This window comes from Cardiocondyla obscurior, linkage group LG10 (assembly GCF_019399895.1).
Source record: "Cardiocondyla obscurior isolate alpha-2009 linkage group LG10, Cobs3.1, whole genome shotgun sequence".
Taxonomy (NCBI): Eukaryota; Metazoa; Arthropoda; class Insecta; order Hymenoptera; family Formicidae; genus Cardiocondyla; species Cardiocondyla obscurior.
Window position 1 is genome coordinate 7143809 of NC_091873.1, and position 17607 is coordinate 7161415.

A 17607-nucleotide genomic window follows, 5' to 3' on the forward strand; every position below is an offset into this window, starting at 1 on the left:
CGTCCATCAGAGTGCGCAAAAATCGCCTGATAGTAGCGCACTCTGATAGACGGGGGGGAAGCTGAGCATAACTGAAAAACTTTTCAACGGCAACGTCCCGGCACTTCGCGAGACAAGAAAGACGGATAAAGAAATCAGATGATGAAAAGCCTCGAAAATTATCTCGAAACAAAGCGGAAAATACCTGAAAAATATCTCTCGCAATAATGATCAGAAATAAAGCTTCTACGAGTCAGGTAAGGTCTTACATTTCTATAAAGAATTATCCGTTCAACGCGGATTTCCTGCCGGCTCAACGAGAAGCTGTATATCCCCCTATATTGAATCAGATTTATTCGAAATGAGCTATATGGACCACTCTCTTCGACCTTGAAATAACGTTCATGCATGGGCACGCAAGACCATCGATTGGGCTCTTCCTGCGTCAGCCCGCGTTTGTTCAGTCGCGTTTCTTTTGTTTCTCGGCCTGTCCGTTCTAGAATGCCCGTTTAACCGGAGTCACTAATTTCCTACGCTAATGAGAGCTGCGAGAAAAATTCTCGCTCTTATCGGTAAACCTGCGGTTTCGAAACGCGACGTTGGGAAAACCACTCGATGCATTTTTTCGACGAAACTCATCACGAGACGTGCATACATATACTATAGCTATTACTCATTCGACATAATAAGGAAACAAAGAGAGATAAAAAAGTTATCCCATAGCGATTTCAAAAGACACTTGGGTCGAACGTGACTCACTGATTTATATATAGTCCTGGGTAATTTATATGTATGTTACAGGTACAGTACATTTTGTTAAAATTGAGGTAATCACAATGAAAGAATTAAACAACAGCACAAGGAAAAAGAAAGATATTTGGAAGGCAATGGGATAAAATGACTGAGCACCGCTTAAAGTAGACAGGAACCAGTGGGTAGATCCCCTTCTTCTTGACCCTTTTATTATTTTTCCATAAGATTCTTTCATCAGACCTGAAACGTCTAGTAACGTGAAAGTAACACCAGTGGTGCTCATCCCTGAAAAAGAATTTTTATTAATCGATTTTGATATAGTAAGTGCATTTTCAAAGATTTAATTATGACAGCATTATTAATGTTCTATACGTGTATTAAAATAACTTTCAATTTAAGAAAGCATCATAAAAATATATTTAAAAAATTACAAGTGTTATTAACGATGATTCTAAATATAAAAAAAAATATTAATTATACTTATTTGAAATAAATAAATGTTACTTTGAAGCAGTAAACGTTCCAATCTTTTTTTTTTTCTTTTTTTTTCTTTCTTTTTTTACTTAAACATAGCTACACGCAGGTATAAGTATATTTGAACAATTGTCGGCTGGTTTTGCCTTCTGGTTTCTCATTTATATGTTTATTTGATAGGTACAAACGAATCCAAAAGCACGAGTACCCTTGCCGGTTGAACGATTATCCTTGGCCAGAGATCAAATGGCCGTTCTCACCTGCCGATAGGATTCCCCCGGTTTGAGGCACTCTGGCACACCTGGTGCTCCCGGCTTTGGCTTGGACATTCTCTGGTGGGGCCTCTTCAGCCTCGCCTCGGTGCATTATATACGTGGGCCTTCAGTTGTCATCGCGACGTCGGTCGAATCGTACGGTATGCCACGTTTTCCGTTCAGTCAACTTTCTATATTAGAGGATGCCCTAATTATTATCATAGTACCGACGGGAATTTGACTGGTGAATCAAGTAACATTCATGTTTAGCCTAAACGTTTGTCGATGTGAAAGCAGTGGTAAAATGTCCCTTCGTGTTAAAGTGTTAAAGTGTTTGGGATCTAAGCATACCCGAAATCTAATTTTGGTCTAATGCAGTTACCGCTTTTACTTGGGAACGATTAATGCACATGTACGTTGGCGACCAATTTAATCTCTATGCAACGATATTATCTGTATGATAATTTAATTATTTCCATTTGCGATTTACATTTATGTATTAATAATTTTTTTTTTATTTAGTTAATAATTTTTTTTTAATGATTTTATTTCTGAAAAGACACTGTGTGAACTTCTCAAATAATAAGCACAATATAATTTTAATAAATTATGAGTATTTGCATATAAATGCAAATTATAAGTAACACTCGAGGAAAATAATTTCAGGGCTATACACTTCCTGCAACTTATTGACGCACGTGTCGTTTAGTTGTAAAAAACATAGAGATAATTGGCCATTTATTAAATGTAGCAACAAGAAAAAAAAGGTGTAAAAGTATATAAGTAAATAAAATTACATTTAAATTAGTATTAAATGTAATTAGATTATCTTTCGATTATCTTATCTTAATATAAAAATTATTGATTTTTAATACACCACGCAATGACTTTGAAAAATAAAATAGTTCTATTAAACGTACATCTTCGGAGTGCACACGCACTTACGTATATACGTATACAAAGAATATTATAATTCTTCAGAAAAAAAAAAAGAAAAAATGTAGGATATTTTGTTGCCTCAATGATTGTCACTTTCGTGACCTTTATTGACTGTTAATCTCGTGCATATAGAGAAGATACCTTTTTGCTACGTCATTTAATCTGACTATTTCTTGTATAATCGTTTTTCTTCTATCATGGGATCGTTGCGTTTATAGCAGTCGCATGCTATCGCTGTCATTACGTCAGTAGCCTACATACCTACCTACTTTGCATAGAGATTATGACGCGCTGTATTACTTTCGGCTTAAAGCACTAAAAAAGTATTAATTTGTAACTTTACTTTACGTCACGTTATAAAAGTATGATGAAACAATTAACGAAATGATAAAACGTAATCTATTATTTTATAACAAGTGTGATAAAGCTGTATAAATTGTACTCTTGCCATAAAATCTATTCTAATTAATTCTGTTCATCAAATTTACAGAACCGAAATCTACGTCAGAGAAAGAGAGTCGCACATTTTTCCTTAAAGTTATTTTAATTTTAAATTGTTTCACATATATTGATATTACAATCACTTGTTATTTAAATCGCTGTTACGCTGTCGTTAGATATGTTATTATAATAGTTTAACTGTTGTATCACACCTCTGCATGTGCCTGACGGTAAACAGGTGACACTCAATACACGACAGCGGGTGATTACGTGATCAAGATTTTTTTTTTCCTTTTTCTTTTTCTTTTTTTATTATTTGATCATCGAAGCGTGACGTCGTGATCATACTTTGCAGACACGGGATTTTACTTTCACAGCGTAAGATCTCGAGTTAATGCGTCATTGCGCAATATACGTAAGGCAATAAAGCCGCGGAGGTTACTGAGCTCTCTCACACACTCGCTATTAATAACTGTGAAAATTACTGTCATCATGAGCGTTAATTTTTCGTATCGTCAATAGAATCCACACAAGCGGCGATAGATCAATGGAAACGCCGGCGATAATCACGACGGTAACATAAGAGATACTTTAAGTCTCTGCGCGACGATGCGGTCTATCCACCAGAGACTAACGTGTGTGTTTGAATTATTCTGCTCGGACAGCGTCAGACTATCTATATGGTATATAATTCTAATTTACTATTTTTTTTTACAGGCAAAATTACGGCGTACCCGCAGACTATGAAGCCAATTTGGTGCCTTTAACGGGTCGTTACACCGTCCATGCTCACCTCGGCAGATCCACCGGAAGTGGAGGAAGAAGGGATAGTGACCTACGGAGGACGTCTCACGAGTTGCGCACGCGTCCCTTAGAAATATTATACGAAACACGATGCACTCGATGGCCTCGATACAGAACGACGAAGAGATTCAGTATGCACCGAGAAGCCGGCCGGTGAGCTTTTACGATAATTATAAGGTGAGTCTTCGCTCACGTGTCTCTGTTTCGCACTTGTCATCGTAAGAAGCTTCTGCGTGCTCCAGTGTAAAACGTGACTAACATCAATCGTTCACTCGATGACTTTCATATTCTTCAAAGAGGCAGAAATTACGTACGAATATCATTGCACAAACGAGAAATAAGAACGCACGTTTCAGAGCGCTAATATACGTATAATAAAGGTTCAAGTTTTTAATTTAATGGAGCAAATATTCTATGTGCGGTGTAAAGTATTAATTTAAAATAACATCCTCTTAAATACATTTTTTTTAGAACTCTCAAAGCGTTATGTGTCTTTTTTCTTAGAGCGGCAGGAATCATTTATTAAAATTAATGTTATTCTTTCGCCTCAGCAGGACGTGCCGGCAATGCCTCCGTGTGTTACTTCCGCTATGAGTGCGGGCAATTTAAATCGGGCCCATGATGGAAATGACACGTCCGTTGCACCTCAGAGCAACAACAATTACAACAGTATTAACAATAGCAACAATAATAACAATAATAGGGTCAGTAACGCCGTTAGTGCGGGCAATGTATCCAAGATTTACCCTGCCAAAGTTACAGGTGGGTTGAATGCACTTTTTACAACGCCTTAACCGCATGTGTACATATAGTATATTCACATATGCATACATATTATAATGAATATAGTCAAAGAATGCAGCATACTCGGGTACGAACAATAATTAACTAATCGCAGATTTAAAATGTGAAAGCGATGTCGAGTTTTATGACGTGCCACACGTAATTGCCACGTGTAAAAACTGATTCATTTGATTGCAAAATATCCACCCATGTTCAAATATATAAAAATACGTGTATTGCTCTGACATATCGTACGGTGGAGTTGAAGGGAAAGGTACGTACACCTGGGCAATTTTATTGTATGCGTTTTGTCGACGACAGGTGCGGTATCAACCGGAAACATTGGGCGTATTTGTCGAGACAAAGAAAAGGAACTCGGCCGAGCACCGTCGATGGCTAACTGCCTGTCCACCACGGTTCCTGTCAATTTAGCAGTTTCTCAAATAGCCGGTCGACATACACCCACGAGAAATTCTTTGAGGCACAGCAGAATGATCGTAATGCATCGAACCGGCCATCGTAAGTACACAAATGGATTCTTTTTCGCTCTTCCTGTTTTTCTAATTATAACACGCACGATTTAGTACGCAATATAGTAAAAAATAGACGATTAATTTTCTTTTAATTTTTATTCTCCACTTTCTATTTTGTAGTCGATTTTTGTCACGCTAAACGATACATCTAGCCGACCGGCTTTTAATTGGAATTTAATAGAACGCAAACGGAATTCGTTAACTCGTTGCTAGGTCGCAAGTATGTATCATATTGACGACAATGTTACAAGAATTCAAGAATCTAGGTGAGCTTCTCGGAACGCTCAAGAATAAATATCACACGGAAGAATATCGGTCAAGTGCCGCAAAGTAAGAAGAGTCGCGACGGCATTCCTGGCGATTTTTCTCGATAGGCTCGGCAAAATTGTGCGTACGCGATTACCAACTCTTTTTTTTTTTGCGATCAATTTCTCCCGCAGGTAAGATCGCATGCTCGCGCGAATGTGTACGACCGCGAATTGGCCGCGGAATGCGACCGGCCCGGTAACGTTCGATTTTCTCGATTTCTTACGATAAGCGTCTCGTTACTTGGCGCGAAACATTACAGCGATGCTGTACATATAGCGTCCGTTCTTAGCCGCTGCACGCTAAACCGGTGCGGTAAATTAGAGTGAAACAAAGTATACTTGTTTTACTCCAACTTATTGCACTGGCGCGCACCAGTTTAGCGGTGCAGCGACTGAGAACGAAAACCTATATAATTCTACGCTGACAAACACGTAACGTTGACTGTCGCTCTTAAACGCCCATCGTCGCCAGCCGGCTGGTGAGATTGAGGTTGATGCCAAGGCAGGCAAACAGGAAGATTACAATTAGCGCCGTCGCGAACTATAGAAAAGTATAGCTTTTTATCACGGTGATAATTAGATGGAGCAGAATGCATGGTGCAAATACTAGTTAACGAAATAAATTAGAGGCGATGAAAATGCAGCGCGCAGAAGGATGGGAGTTTTTCGAGATGATTGACATATAGTTCAGTATAATTTTTAAGATGAGTAATTAAAATAATAATGAAAAGAAAAAAAGAGTCTGCTAAAAAGACACGTTTGAAAGAACACGAAACCATTAAGCTTTATTGTATATTTAATTAATTAATATTCGTTTTAACTACTGCATCGTCTCGTTCGTTTAAAAAGAGGATTTCTTTTTCTTTTTTTCTTTTTTTTCAGTCACTCCTGTGTATGTATTTCACTGAGCTTTAAATGTTTCTTGCTCTGCTGCCCACAGAACGTATTTTAAAGTGGCTGCACATGGTTCTACACAGATAGCGGAAGTACCAGGCCGGAAATATATCGCGTGATCTTTTTGGTTCGCGTTTGAAATACGCGAGCCTCATCTTGGCGCGCGAGTGCGAAAGGATTCATTGATCAAATACTAATTAAGGCAAAGGAAACGACACGCCACTGGATGATGCGATAGGCATCATTTCTGTACTTTTATAGGAATGTACGCAAGCGACGCAAGCGATTCCATTCTGCTCTATTCAAGGGCTCGTATACTTGGCATATACGTCGCCTTAATTCTATTTTAAGAGCTGGCGGGCAGACTTACAAGCTGACACGACATTCTTACGTCCAATTTCGGGAGCGGCGAGACGATGGAGCGCCCTTATACTTTTTAATCCACTTGGTTTTCCATTTGGATATCCGCTACTCGGCGCGATAATCACCCATTACAAGGAAAGCAGTTATTTTTTTTTTTTTAACGAAAAGAAAATCCAAAACTTTACGTTAACTCGAGATAACTATATGTTGAAACTAAGACTATGTTTTAGCTTTTATTTTTCTCGGCTTACGGTCGTTTTTGTCGCGTTCAAACGCTTATATTCTGTAGTTTGTAGCTTACCTCGTTCACGAGTTACAACGCGTATCAGCAGTACAGTTAGATACGTAATCCTCACGTGGCGTAGACGCGCGCATTGCATTTCCGTCAGTGGAAATAAGTGGAGGAGCTAATAATGTATTTTTATTTCAATCGTTGGTAGTTGTATCGATTATTAAGGAATTTTATTTATTTTCTTTTTTTTTTTTTTTTTAATTTTTTTTCTCCATCTAATTGCCGCAATGTTGTTTCGAGCAGGATACTAATCTGTTTTTATTATAGTACAAGTTTGCATACTGCATGTATTTCTTCTACTAACGAGTATTCAGCGCGGTGCAATCAGGAAACGTAGTACATATTCGTCCCTTCACTCTTGCGGTTTTCCTTGCGGTTTTCAATGACGGTCAAAGTACCTATTTTCTCTTTCTCGAGGCGTCGTTTGACAATTTATTTTCCATTGGCGTCAATACATTGTTATAACGGCGCTGAAATTATTTCTCTCTCGCTTTATCCGTAGATACAATACTATTATAATAAAAAACTGTATAGCGTCTAATAAAATTCACGATTCAATTTTTTTTTTGCGGAATTTCTAATATTTAGTGGTGTCATATTTTAATTAAAATAATTACACGATCCTTGTACTTCAGAGAAATTAATTCGAGACTGTTAAATGCAAATTACTGTAGTGGTACGCGATTGTTATTCATACATATATTTATGGAGTATCTCATTGGGAAACATTTGCAGGTCTTGTGTAATCGGCGGTATAGCAAGTGAGTTTCCTGGCAATTCGATATGGCAAGGACGCTACCTTCGATCAATCAACCGGTTAAAATTCCTTGTAGGGAGGGACGGCGACGAGGCCACCCTGTTTGGGAACTCTCCTTTCTTACGTAGACTCGAGTACGATACCGGTCGTTTGTAGCCCGAGAAAATGTGCGTCGCGACGAAAAAGATAAAAATTCCCGCTTGTCCGTCTTTGCAACATTAAATTACTTAATTACCTAATAAGCGACCGACTGCATATCTCGACTCTTTAGTAGTTTAAGAGATTTTTACTTCAAGAAATAATCTCGTAGTTAGTAAAATACGTATAGCATTAATAAAACAGCTTGATAACTTCAGAATTAAAAAGTAAATTTATATTTTTAGGTCCAGAGAAGTTTCTACCTCCTTTGATCTACCATCGACGATTAGCCCGATGTTTGGCGGCATTGCAGACTATTCTTGGCATCGCGGTGATTTCTTTGTCGTTATGGTTGCTGCTTTGGGCACCGCATTTGCCTGTGATGGACAATCCATATTGGAGCGGCATGCCTGTAAGTGCAATAATTTCATATTAATTAGATTTTTATCCTTTGTCGTAACAGCGTGACAAACTCGCTTATTTACGAAGCTGAATCTGCTAGATTGACCATAATATACTAACATATGAGTGCAATTAAACTAACGTATTTTCTAAACTGACATAATGCTCGTCAAACAATATGGATATAGATATTATCGCCTTTGATATATTCTAATCGCATGCGTTTTAAAGTAATTACTTTATGCTTGCTGGACCGTTTTTTCGCAGTTGTGTTAGTTTTAACATTTTTGAACGCTTTGTAATTTTTTTTTTGTACACAAGTTAACACTGTTTGAAAGCTTTAATTAAACTGGAAGTAAGTATACAATAAAACTAATATTTTATTTTCTTAATAACAAGAGTACTTTCTTCTAATAATACTTATCTGTTTTATACTTAGGTAATATATTTATATTAATATTATTTGTAAGAATTTCTAATGCGTAAGTATGATATACATATGTATACATATAAAGTTATAATTTTTTTTAATAATAATTTCTTTATAATTAATTATTTATATATTTTTCAGCTCTTGATGTCCGGAAGCTTCGGAATTTGTCTCCTGTGCTGTTTTAAAAAGGAGTATCCGACTATGACTTCTGGATTTTGTCTTTATGCCACGAAAGTACGTAAGAATTTTGACTGAAAAGATTTCTTAAAGAATCTCTCGAGGACAAGTCGCCTATTATTTAAATCCTTCGATGATAATTTCTCGTATTGTTACAGTAATACGTATAATGAATGTTAATTGCAACTCTTTTATTAATAATTAATTTTATTTTTTATTTTAATTGTAAATTAATATTAATATGACTTGAGAGCTTATCTAGAATTATTAAATTAATCTTGTCACATTTTAATATAATTATTAATTAAATTACATGCATGTGAAAGTATTATACACGTTTCCTTTTAATGTCACGCTTGTGTAACATATTCTTTACGATGATTTTACAGGTGGTTAGTATATTTTTGACGATTTTGACAACTATTGCTTGCGTGAGTGCATGTGTATTCTCCGCGATGCACTTGTCACGTCTTATGGGACTGGAATGCACTCCGGCACGAGTATTGAATGCCACATGCGTATGCAGACCTCGCGGTGAGCCGCCTGATTCATTCGAAGATGCAGTAAGGTATGGTCAAAAAATCAGGAACATTGACCAAATTACGAAAAGCTAAAAAATTGTACAACTTTGTAATATGTATGTACGGCGGCTAGCATACGTGACTCTCCCTCTCGATTCCCTCCTTCGGTCACCGAGGACGGAGGAAGTTAGTGGGGCGCGTTTCCCCTCAGTCCTTGACGACCAGCGTTCTGATGCGCATGTGTTGCGACGCTTCGGTTTACGGATACAACGCTAAGGTCACGTACGCTAGCCTCCGTCGTCGAAGCAGATGCCGTATCTGCATTCCATTGTACATATTACAACGAGTACAGTTTTTTATTCTTTCTTTTTAATGAAAGTCATAATTCATTGATGTGTGACATGTGTAAAGCGAAACTACGTATATTCCACCAGGTACATAGATCTTAATTGTCCCGAAGTCGAAAGTATCCTGACGATTCTCCTCATCTTCTCGTGCACTTGCAACGGATTAGGCGCTTTGGTAGCAGGATGGTATAGTTACCTTCATTGGAGCACTCGATACAAAAGGCCGAAATATACCCAAGTCAGGACCAATACTATTTCCAACAATAAATTCAACAGCAGACCAATCTACAAATTAAACCTGGAGGAGCGATGACGTATAGCAGGTGTCGTGACGATTAAAATGCTTCCATTATCGCCGTGATTCATTAACATCTTCCGCATAATTGTTATTGTGATTAATAGCGTACATGTGTATACAGAAAAATAAGGATTACTGCAAAATAATTAATTTTGTACTATTTTGTCGAGTAATAAATTTATACATGCAGAACATCAGAAGCTATAAATATAGGTGTAATCTTTGTAAAAATGCGAGGAGAAAAGTGCTGCTTAACAAACTGTAATTGTTTTTAGTATTACAGTAGTTTTATAATTCGTAAAGAACGAAAATTAAATACATATAGTGTGAGTATTTATTAATTTATTAATAGTGACATAATAATAGTATTATAATAATTATATCATTAAATTACAACATGGACACACAGACTTTTTACCACATAAAGATTCAATAATTGTATAAAAATATATTTATGTGTGTTAAGTGAGAGTCAGCGTCATATCAGATATCAAACTATCGATGTTACTGTGCGTGTGATTTTTTAATAAATACAAATTTGTACGAAATAGAAAAATATTCGGATCAATAGATTATTTTTGGGGCTGGCTCGAACGAGAGTTTTATAATAGTGACGATCTAAGAGTTCAAAAGTACGATAGATCTCAGAGTCGTGAAAAAATGCTTCGTTTCTTTTTTTCTTTCGGAAAAAGACGCCTCGAGCTCGCTAAATGCATAAAAAAGACATAAAGTGATTAACTCGGCGTTGAGCTTAACGTTTCCGAGAATTTCGTCGAGCTCGGCGTTTTCGAGAACATTGTGCGAAAAGGATAGTAATCAGCTGATGATCGGATCTATTGCTGTCTCACTCTTGTTTCTCGGTTCTCTCTTTCTCTCTAAGGGCCGAAATCTCTAACGGCCATCTTAGTTTAATCGTGGAGGCTCGGACGTGAAGACGCGTTGCTAATCGCTCCGCAATTTCGCGTATTTTCCGCCGCGTATAGGATAATCTCGCATGCAAATACGCGTCGAAGTCGTTGAGTCCGGTTCGGACTATCATTTTCTGTACTCTTTTGTCATCCCGCTTGTCGTTTTGTGCTTCGTTTCGGGCTCCGAAAAAGTGTTCGGAAAAGAAGGGTTATATCGCCAGCGGAGCGCGCGAAGCGTCCGGTCTGAAATTCGTCGCGCGCTCGAAATTACCAACCCACTTCACTCGCCATCTCCTTCAGCGATCTTCAGCGCGTTCCGGCGATCGCCATTGTTGGCGCGCGAGATTACGTCAGCGGTGATTATTCCTCGCCTGTCTTTTTCGTCGCGGCAGAGATTTTTAAAGAACTTGAGAGAGATAAAGTGCAGGAGGAACACTACATATCGCGGCTCCGTTTCGTTCGCCGCTTGAAGCAAATTCTCGGCATCGTTTTATTCCACCGGCAGGATTGGCCGAAGAATTAAAAGACAGAGCAGTGAAATACATACAGTGTCAAGTGATGTGAAATGCTACAACACGTCAGGATAATCCAGAAACTGCCCCAGAAGGACGTAAGGAAGGAAGGAAGGAAGGAAGGAAGGAAGGACGAACGGACGAACGGACTGATGCAAAATAATCATCCCTCACCTTACCTAAATGAAAGCTACAAAAGTAAGTGAACCGGCAACACGCCGTCGAAATTATTATAATTAATTAATGCCTCTAAATATAACGATGTTTCGACTTTTCTGCATTGGGTGGACTTTACATTGGGTGGGCTCTGTATTGGGTGGGCTCTGCATTGGCTCTAAATGTCTATTCAAAGTACCACATAAGAAACTAAAATATTGAAACAGAAAAGAAATTTTACTATAGTATAAAATTATAAAAATTAAATTAATATGTATAATGTAAATTAAATTTTTTTTATTAATACATATATTTATACGTGTACAACTAGCATACATATTACACTGCAAAATATTACAATATAAAAAATTGACAACTTTAATATAAAGTACTGTAATTATAAAACACCGAACTACTAAAACATTTGACATACATGCACATTTATAGTATAACACACATTTTTTTTAACACTAATAAAATAATTAGACATTTTTTTAACGCTTAAAACGTGTTTACTATTTTTTTTTCTTTTTTTTTTTACATCGCATAACTGTTTAATAAACGTCGATAACAAATTTCGGTAAAATTGTATAAATCTTTAATGAATTAACTTACCGATATTAACAAAGTAATAATAATTATTTCCGTATTTTAATTTTCTTCTCCATTTACGTGTTTCGCAGCAACACACAAACGTGAATAATAATTATTTTTTTGTTCGCTAATTTATGGTACTATTCATGAGTTTGATGTAACAAATTGAAAACTGAATAAGACATTTTGAGCAACTGTAAAAAAATTATTGACGCGTTAAAAATTAAATGATACAGTTGTAATAATTAATATTAATATTTTATTTTTAATTGTTCGATACTAACCGATACAAAAGAATCAAGATTCATCGTAACTATGTGCGCGCTACTAAATTCAATAGGAGTCGTTGCACGCTTCATAATTATTAAAAGTCCCTTCTTGGTGCTATTGCTAAGGTTTTTCCAATTTATTCTAAAAATATTACTCGCTAACTGAAGACTCTGTAAGATCCAATAAAATATTGCGTATTAAATGACGAAAAAAAATTATTAGCTAAATTTATAAATGTATAATAAGTATATTAATTCAAAGAAGTATATACTTTTACTTTGACTTCGTTTCCAAACCAACAATAGATAAAGATTTGCGCTAATATAGCACCTGTGTACATCATCAATGATACAAAGACCGCGATATCCGTTGCCATTGCTATTCGATATAAATTTGAGCAAAGCACGAACATGCTCACTGCGAATTGAAGGCCAATTATTCTCACAAACAGATGATTTATCGTGTACGCATATCTACAATTTAATAAAAAAAAAAAAAAAGAGAAGTTTAGCTTTTACAAGAATTTATTAAAATTGTACAGAAATTAAAAAATATCCAGAATAATAATACTAAAATAAGAAAATTAAATACACATTTATAAAGTTTTTTTTCTTTCCTTTTTTGAGATTTTTAATAAATAGCATAGAATTAATATAAAATTGGGTTTAAAAAAATTATACGTCTATGCATATTGCAAATTTTAGTAATAAAATTACGTAAGGAACTGACTTATAAATACGGTTGTGATGATTAACACAGTCGCGTAGAATCTTTTCGTTATCTTGTAGTTTAGTTAATCGATATTCCAAAATTTCAAACTGACAGCAGATGTGTAATAGAAGACCGCAAATTACACTCTCGCATCCGACGTTTACTATACCGGAGGCTGCCATGCCCACTAATTGGTGACAATAAGTAAGAAAATATATAGCAGGATGCGAATAATTGTACGGCACCCATGTCTTGTACGTTAAATTGCGAGTTGGAAATGCCGTAAAAAGAGACATTAATATTATCGACATAATTGTCGCCAAAATGAGGCTCAAGTATCGCAGGGTGTAACTTCTATAAAATAATTACAAAAATTTTCATAAATTTTTTTCACGCACATTTTAATTAAATTTTATTATTATCTCATTGATTAAAATTTTGTTCGAGATGCCTTTTCTCATTTCACAATACTTACTGTATCATTCTTTCGAATTTCTCTTGAATCATAACTTCACGCGCGTCACATGCTGCAAATGGCTTTTCATTAAAAATATCAATTACCACTTTAATATTCTTGCGATCCGTCCACATGTAAACTTGTTTGTAGCCTGCGACGAATACGGTCAACATCATGTACAACGAATCGGTAAACTCGTCAGAGGTCTGAACGTACAGTACGATATTCATAAATTGAGATATCGAAAATATATATAACGCAGAGCAGAGGAACATCGCGTACGTTTTATACGCGATATGTTTAAACAACGACGTCCATGAATCTGGCTGCCAGCATCCGGTCACGGCGCAGATTAAAAGCGTAAATTTTAGCACGCGCATTTCGGCCTCTGGCATAATATTTTAATACAGTCTCGTTATTTACGCTACTTAATATCTTGCTTATTAATATTAATTTTTAATCTACACATAATATTCGTGTCGTCTGGTTAGAAAAAGTCTTTCAAACTCCTCGCATCATTAATTACTTACGTTTTTATTTAACCTTTTCACTTTCCAATTAATTTAAACGATACAAAAAAATTTGTACGCGTACGTAATTTTTACGGACATTGCCTCGACTCTTGTTGCGCTTGAAATGAAAATGAATAGAGCGGATTTTGATAGGGGTGGGAATACTCCCGGCTCGTCTATAGAATATCCGGCGACTTTCTGATAATGATACCGTTCATTACGTATATCCTTGACATATCCACTTCCGTTATTACCGTAATATCTATACAGCGGGCTGATATCTCGCGAAATAATACCTCGCGGAATAACATCTTCATGAATTGAAATGCAGAAATATTTCGGTGCACATGTCTTATTAAGGAATCATATGATATACTATTATGGATATAAAGACGGCGGATGAATAAAAATCAGATACATCAAGAAGCGAATTCTTTGAACGCTTAACAAATTATTAGCTATCAAGTATTTGCGTATAAACACTTAAATATAGGCTCCTTTCCGTGTATATGTATGTCAGAATGTTATACTTATTATCTTCGGTTGTATTATCCTCAATTTCTTGGACGTATCTTTGAACGTGAGTCGAGGAGACGTTAGCTGCAGTTTATCTATATGCAATCTTAATACCGATAGCCTGCACGTTTGGTCTCGCATTCGTCGAGTTTTTGTTGTCCCCGTTGCATGTGACGTGCACATCGAGTCGTGCTATCGGGACGTATTGATTCTTACCTTTATTTTATTTTAAAGGTACATTGCATGCAAAGGCAAAGACAGTAAGAAAAAAGAAAAGTATAATTTTGGACATTGATTTCTTATATTGATAATTCTTTTTCTTTTTTTTTTCTTTTAATTTTGTTTTATTTTTTATATATTTAATATGAAATATTTTTTTTTATATAAAATAATATAATTATAAAACACCGAACTACTAAAATATTTGACACGTGTATACATACACACTTATACGAGGCACATCTTTTAAGTACTAATTAAATACTTGATTAAACATTTTTATTTCTTTTACAAATGCTTAAAATGTGTTTACTATTTTTTTTTTTTTTTTTTTTTTTTCTTTTACATCGCATAACTGTTTAATAAACGTCGATAACAATTATCAGTAAATTTGTATAAATCGGCAATGAATTAACTTACCGATATTAACAAAGTAATAATATTTATTTCCGTATTTTAATTTTCTTCTCCATTTACGTGCTCGGCAGCAAAACATAAATGTGAGGCAATAATATTTTTTTATTTGTTAATTACGTTACTATTTATTCCTGCGTTTGATGCAGTAAATTGAAAACTGAATAAGACATTTTGAGCAACTGTAAAAAAAAAATATAGACGCGTTAAAAGTTATATGAAGCAGTTTTAATAATTAATATTAATATTTTATTTCAATTATTTGATACTGACTGCTACGAAGGATTCGAGATTCATCGTGATTATGTACGCGCTTGTAAATTCGATGGGAATCATCGCGCGTTTCATAATTAATAAAAGATCCTTCTTGTTGCTGTTGCTAAGCGCTGGCCATTCTATATCATAAATGCTATTCACCAACTGAAGACTCTGAAATTGTAATTACGCCATTTGTCACAAATATTAAATAATTGTATCATGATAATATTATCTAATAACTATATTTTATCTTGGAAGTAAAAAACAAGTGAGTTAGTTTTTTTTTTAATGTTACAAAACAATTTTTTTTTAAATATATTTTTGATTAATTCAATTTAAAATGCTTACTTTTAGCTTGACTTCGTTTCCAAACCAGCAGTAGTTGAAAATTTGTACCAATATAGCACTTGTGTACATTATTAGCGGAATGAAACTCGCGTAATCAGTCGCCATCGCAATTCGATATAAATTTGAGCAAACTACCATCATGCTTACGGCAAATTGAGTGGCGATTATTTTCGCGAACATGTTATTCACAGTGTACGCATATCTGCAATAAGATTAGAAGGTTTTTAATTTACATAAACTGTAGCAAAAAGAAAAAAAGAAAAACTGTTTCTAAATATTTAATAATTATTTAACGTTTCAATTTTTTTTATCAACAAACAAATGACTATTGTCACACGTACGTTCATACGTACAACTTTAGTTTTCTATATAATTAAAAGAAAAAAAAAAAAGAACTGATAAAACTTTTGCCTTGATTGTTTAGTACTGTTTAAATAGACTAACTCAAAAATACGGTTGTGGTGACAAACACAGTCGCGCAGACTACTTTGATCATGCATAAGCTTTCCCAATCGGTGTCCCAAAATTTCAAACTGGCAACAGATGTGCAGCAAGAATCCGCAAAGTAAACTTTCGCAAGCAACATTTACTATACCAGAAGTCGACATGGCTATTAACTGGTGAATGTACACGGCGAGATATACAGTAGGAGACGAGTAATTAAACGGTATCCATGCCTTATATGTCAAATTTTTACTCATAAAAACTGTAGAAACGGACATCAATACTATCGACGAGATCGACATCACGACGATAGTTAAATACCTTCGCGTATTGTTTCTGTAAAATAATTGTAAAGCTTATCACAGTTTACTTTGCGAAATTTAATTTTTCTTAATATACATATTTCCGAAATTATTAAATATGTATATTGATAAGTAGATAAAACGTTACTATAATTGTTATAAAATATTATCATCGTAAGATCAAGTATTAAAAAAAAAAATTACCACAAACATATTCGTCGTACAATATTTAAGTGATACTTACAGGATTAATTTCTCGAATTTCTCTTGAATCATAACTTCGTGTTTCTCGTAAGGCGCGAAAGGTTTTTCGGTAAGAACGTTTATTATTACCAGCACATTCTTACGGTCTATCCACATGTAAAACTGCTTGTAGCCTGCTACAAGTATCGTTAGCATCATGTATAAAGCATCGGTAAATTCGTCGGAGTTACCGACATTTATGACAATATTTATAAATTGCGAGAGCAGAAATATATATAATGAGGTTATTAGAAATATTGCGTAAGCCTTATAAATTATTTGTTTAAACAACGACGTCCACGTAAGCGGTTGCCAGCATCCAGCGAACGCGCAGATCATAAGTGTAAACTTTAGCATGCTTTCGAGCTTTTTCTCCAACGCGAATTAGCCTGTTAAATTTTCTGCCGACATTATATGCGTGTTATTTTTTTTTTCTAATCGAAGCACCCTTATGTAACGATTTAATTTTAATTTTTTTTTATACAATACACCTACACAGTTAAATTAATAAGGTTATTTTAATTAAATTTTAAACAATCAGGAGTAGTAGAAACTATAACTATAACGATATAAAAAATAATTTTCACTAGTTTGTTCGCTGTCTATTACATAGCCAAGACTGACTTAAACTGTTGACGTAGTTTTCAGTAACATTATTAGATTAATTTTTTCTTTTTTTTTTCCTTCTTTCCGTCTGTTTTCTAATACCCGACGGTATTAAATGCCGCTGGGTCTCTCAATAATTTTGTAATTGCAATAATTCTACTCTCGTTTCACATGCATCCATGCAAACATTTCCCTATTATTGTCATAATGAGAAAGTACCAAAGGCATTCTCGAGAAATAATATTTT

At 35.2% G+C, this 17607-nt stretch overlaps 3 protein-coding genes across 9 annotated transcripts; 1 reads left to right on the forward strand and 2 right to left on the reverse strand.

The window, feature by feature from the left end:
- The first annotated feature begins 11 nt into the window (after positions 1-11).
- On the forward strand, positions 12-10088 carry LOC139105960 (uncharacterized). 7 transcript variants are annotated; one of them, XM_070662338.1, is made up of 11 exons: positions 12-236; positions 781-1052; positions 1387-1872; positions 3363-3475; positions 3558-3821; positions 4196-4406; positions 4749-4946; positions 7958-8124; positions 8686-8781; positions 9114-9292; positions 9680-10088. In XM_070662338.1, exons 5-11 carry the CDS (start codon positions 3735-3737, stop codon positions 9903-9905), a joined length of 1164 nt encoding a protein of 387 aa, XP_070518439.1. In that variant the 5' UTR covers positions 12-236; positions 781-1052; positions 1387-1872; positions 3363-3475; positions 3558-3734; the 3' UTR covers positions 9906-10088. The 7 variants fall into 7 exon arrangements, with proteins under 7 accessions (XP_070518439.1, XP_070518437.1, XP_070518442.1 ...); XM_070662336.1 differs by lacking the exon at positions 3363-3475; XM_070662341.1 differs by lacking the exon at positions 3363-3475 and having other exon boundaries at positions 4199-4406.
- A 1537-nt stretch (positions 10089-11625) lies between these two features.
- On the reverse strand, positions 11626-14163 carry LOC139105961 (odorant receptor 46a-like). The gene is made up of 5 exons (XM_070662344.1): positions 13517-14163; positions 13060-13395; positions 12602-12803; positions 12345-12500; positions 11626-12254 (listed from the first exon to the last, which is right to left on the reverse strand). Exons 1-5 carry the CDS (start codon positions 13891-13893, stop codon positions 12201-12203), a joined length of 1125 nt encoding a protein of 374 aa, XP_070518445.1. The 5' UTR covers positions 13894-14163; the 3' UTR covers positions 11626-12200.
- Positions 14164-14879: 716 nt separating this feature from the next.
- LOC139105970 (putative odorant receptor 71a) lies at positions 14880-17563 on the reverse strand. The gene is made up of 5 exons (XM_070662368.1): positions 16756-17563; positions 16210-16545; positions 15766-15967; positions 15433-15588; positions 14880-15341 (listed from the first exon to the last, which is right to left on the reverse strand). Exons 1-5 carry the CDS (start codon positions 17109-17111, stop codon positions 15288-15290), a joined length of 1104 nt encoding a protein of 367 aa, XP_070518469.1. The 5' UTR covers positions 17112-17563; the 3' UTR covers positions 14880-15287.
- Positions 17564-17607: the final 44 nt, after the last annotated feature.

Coding starts and splice junctions, on each gene's coding strand:
- LOC139105970 (XM_070662368.1), bottom strand. CDS start 17,111: ATGCTAAAGTTTACACTTATGATCTGCGCGTTCGCTGGATGCTGGCAA. Junction 16,546..16,755: donor AAATTCGAGAAATTAATCCT/GTAAGTATCACT, acceptor ATTATTTTACAG/AAACAATACGCGAAGGTATT. Junction 15,968..16,209: donor CACCACAACCGTATTTTTGA/GTTAGTCTATTT, acceptor ATCTTATTGCAG/ATATGCGTACACTGTGAATA.
- LOC139105961 (XM_070662344.1), bottom strand. CDS start 13,893: ATGCCAGAGGCCGAAATGCGCGTGCTAAAATTTACGCTTTTAATCTGC. Junction 13,396..13,516: donor AAATTCGAAAGAATGATACA/GTAAGTATTGTG, acceptor ATTATTTTATAG/AAGTTACACCCTGCGATACT. Junction 12,255..12,344: donor ATCTTGATTCTTTTGTATCG/GTTAGTATCGAA, acceptor ATTTTTTTACAG/TTGCTCAAAATGTCTTATTC.
- LOC139105960 (XM_070662338.1), top strand. CDS start 3,735: ATGCACTCGATGGCCTCGATACAGAACGACGAAGAGATTCAGTATGCA. Junction 8,125..8,685: donor CATATTGGAGCGGCATGCCT/GTAAGTGCAATA, acceptor TATATTTTTCAG/CTCTTGATGTCCGGAAGCTT. Junction 9,293..9,679: donor TCATTCGAAGATGCAGTAAG/GTATGGTCAAAA, acceptor ATATTCCACCAG/GTACATAGATCTTAATTGTC.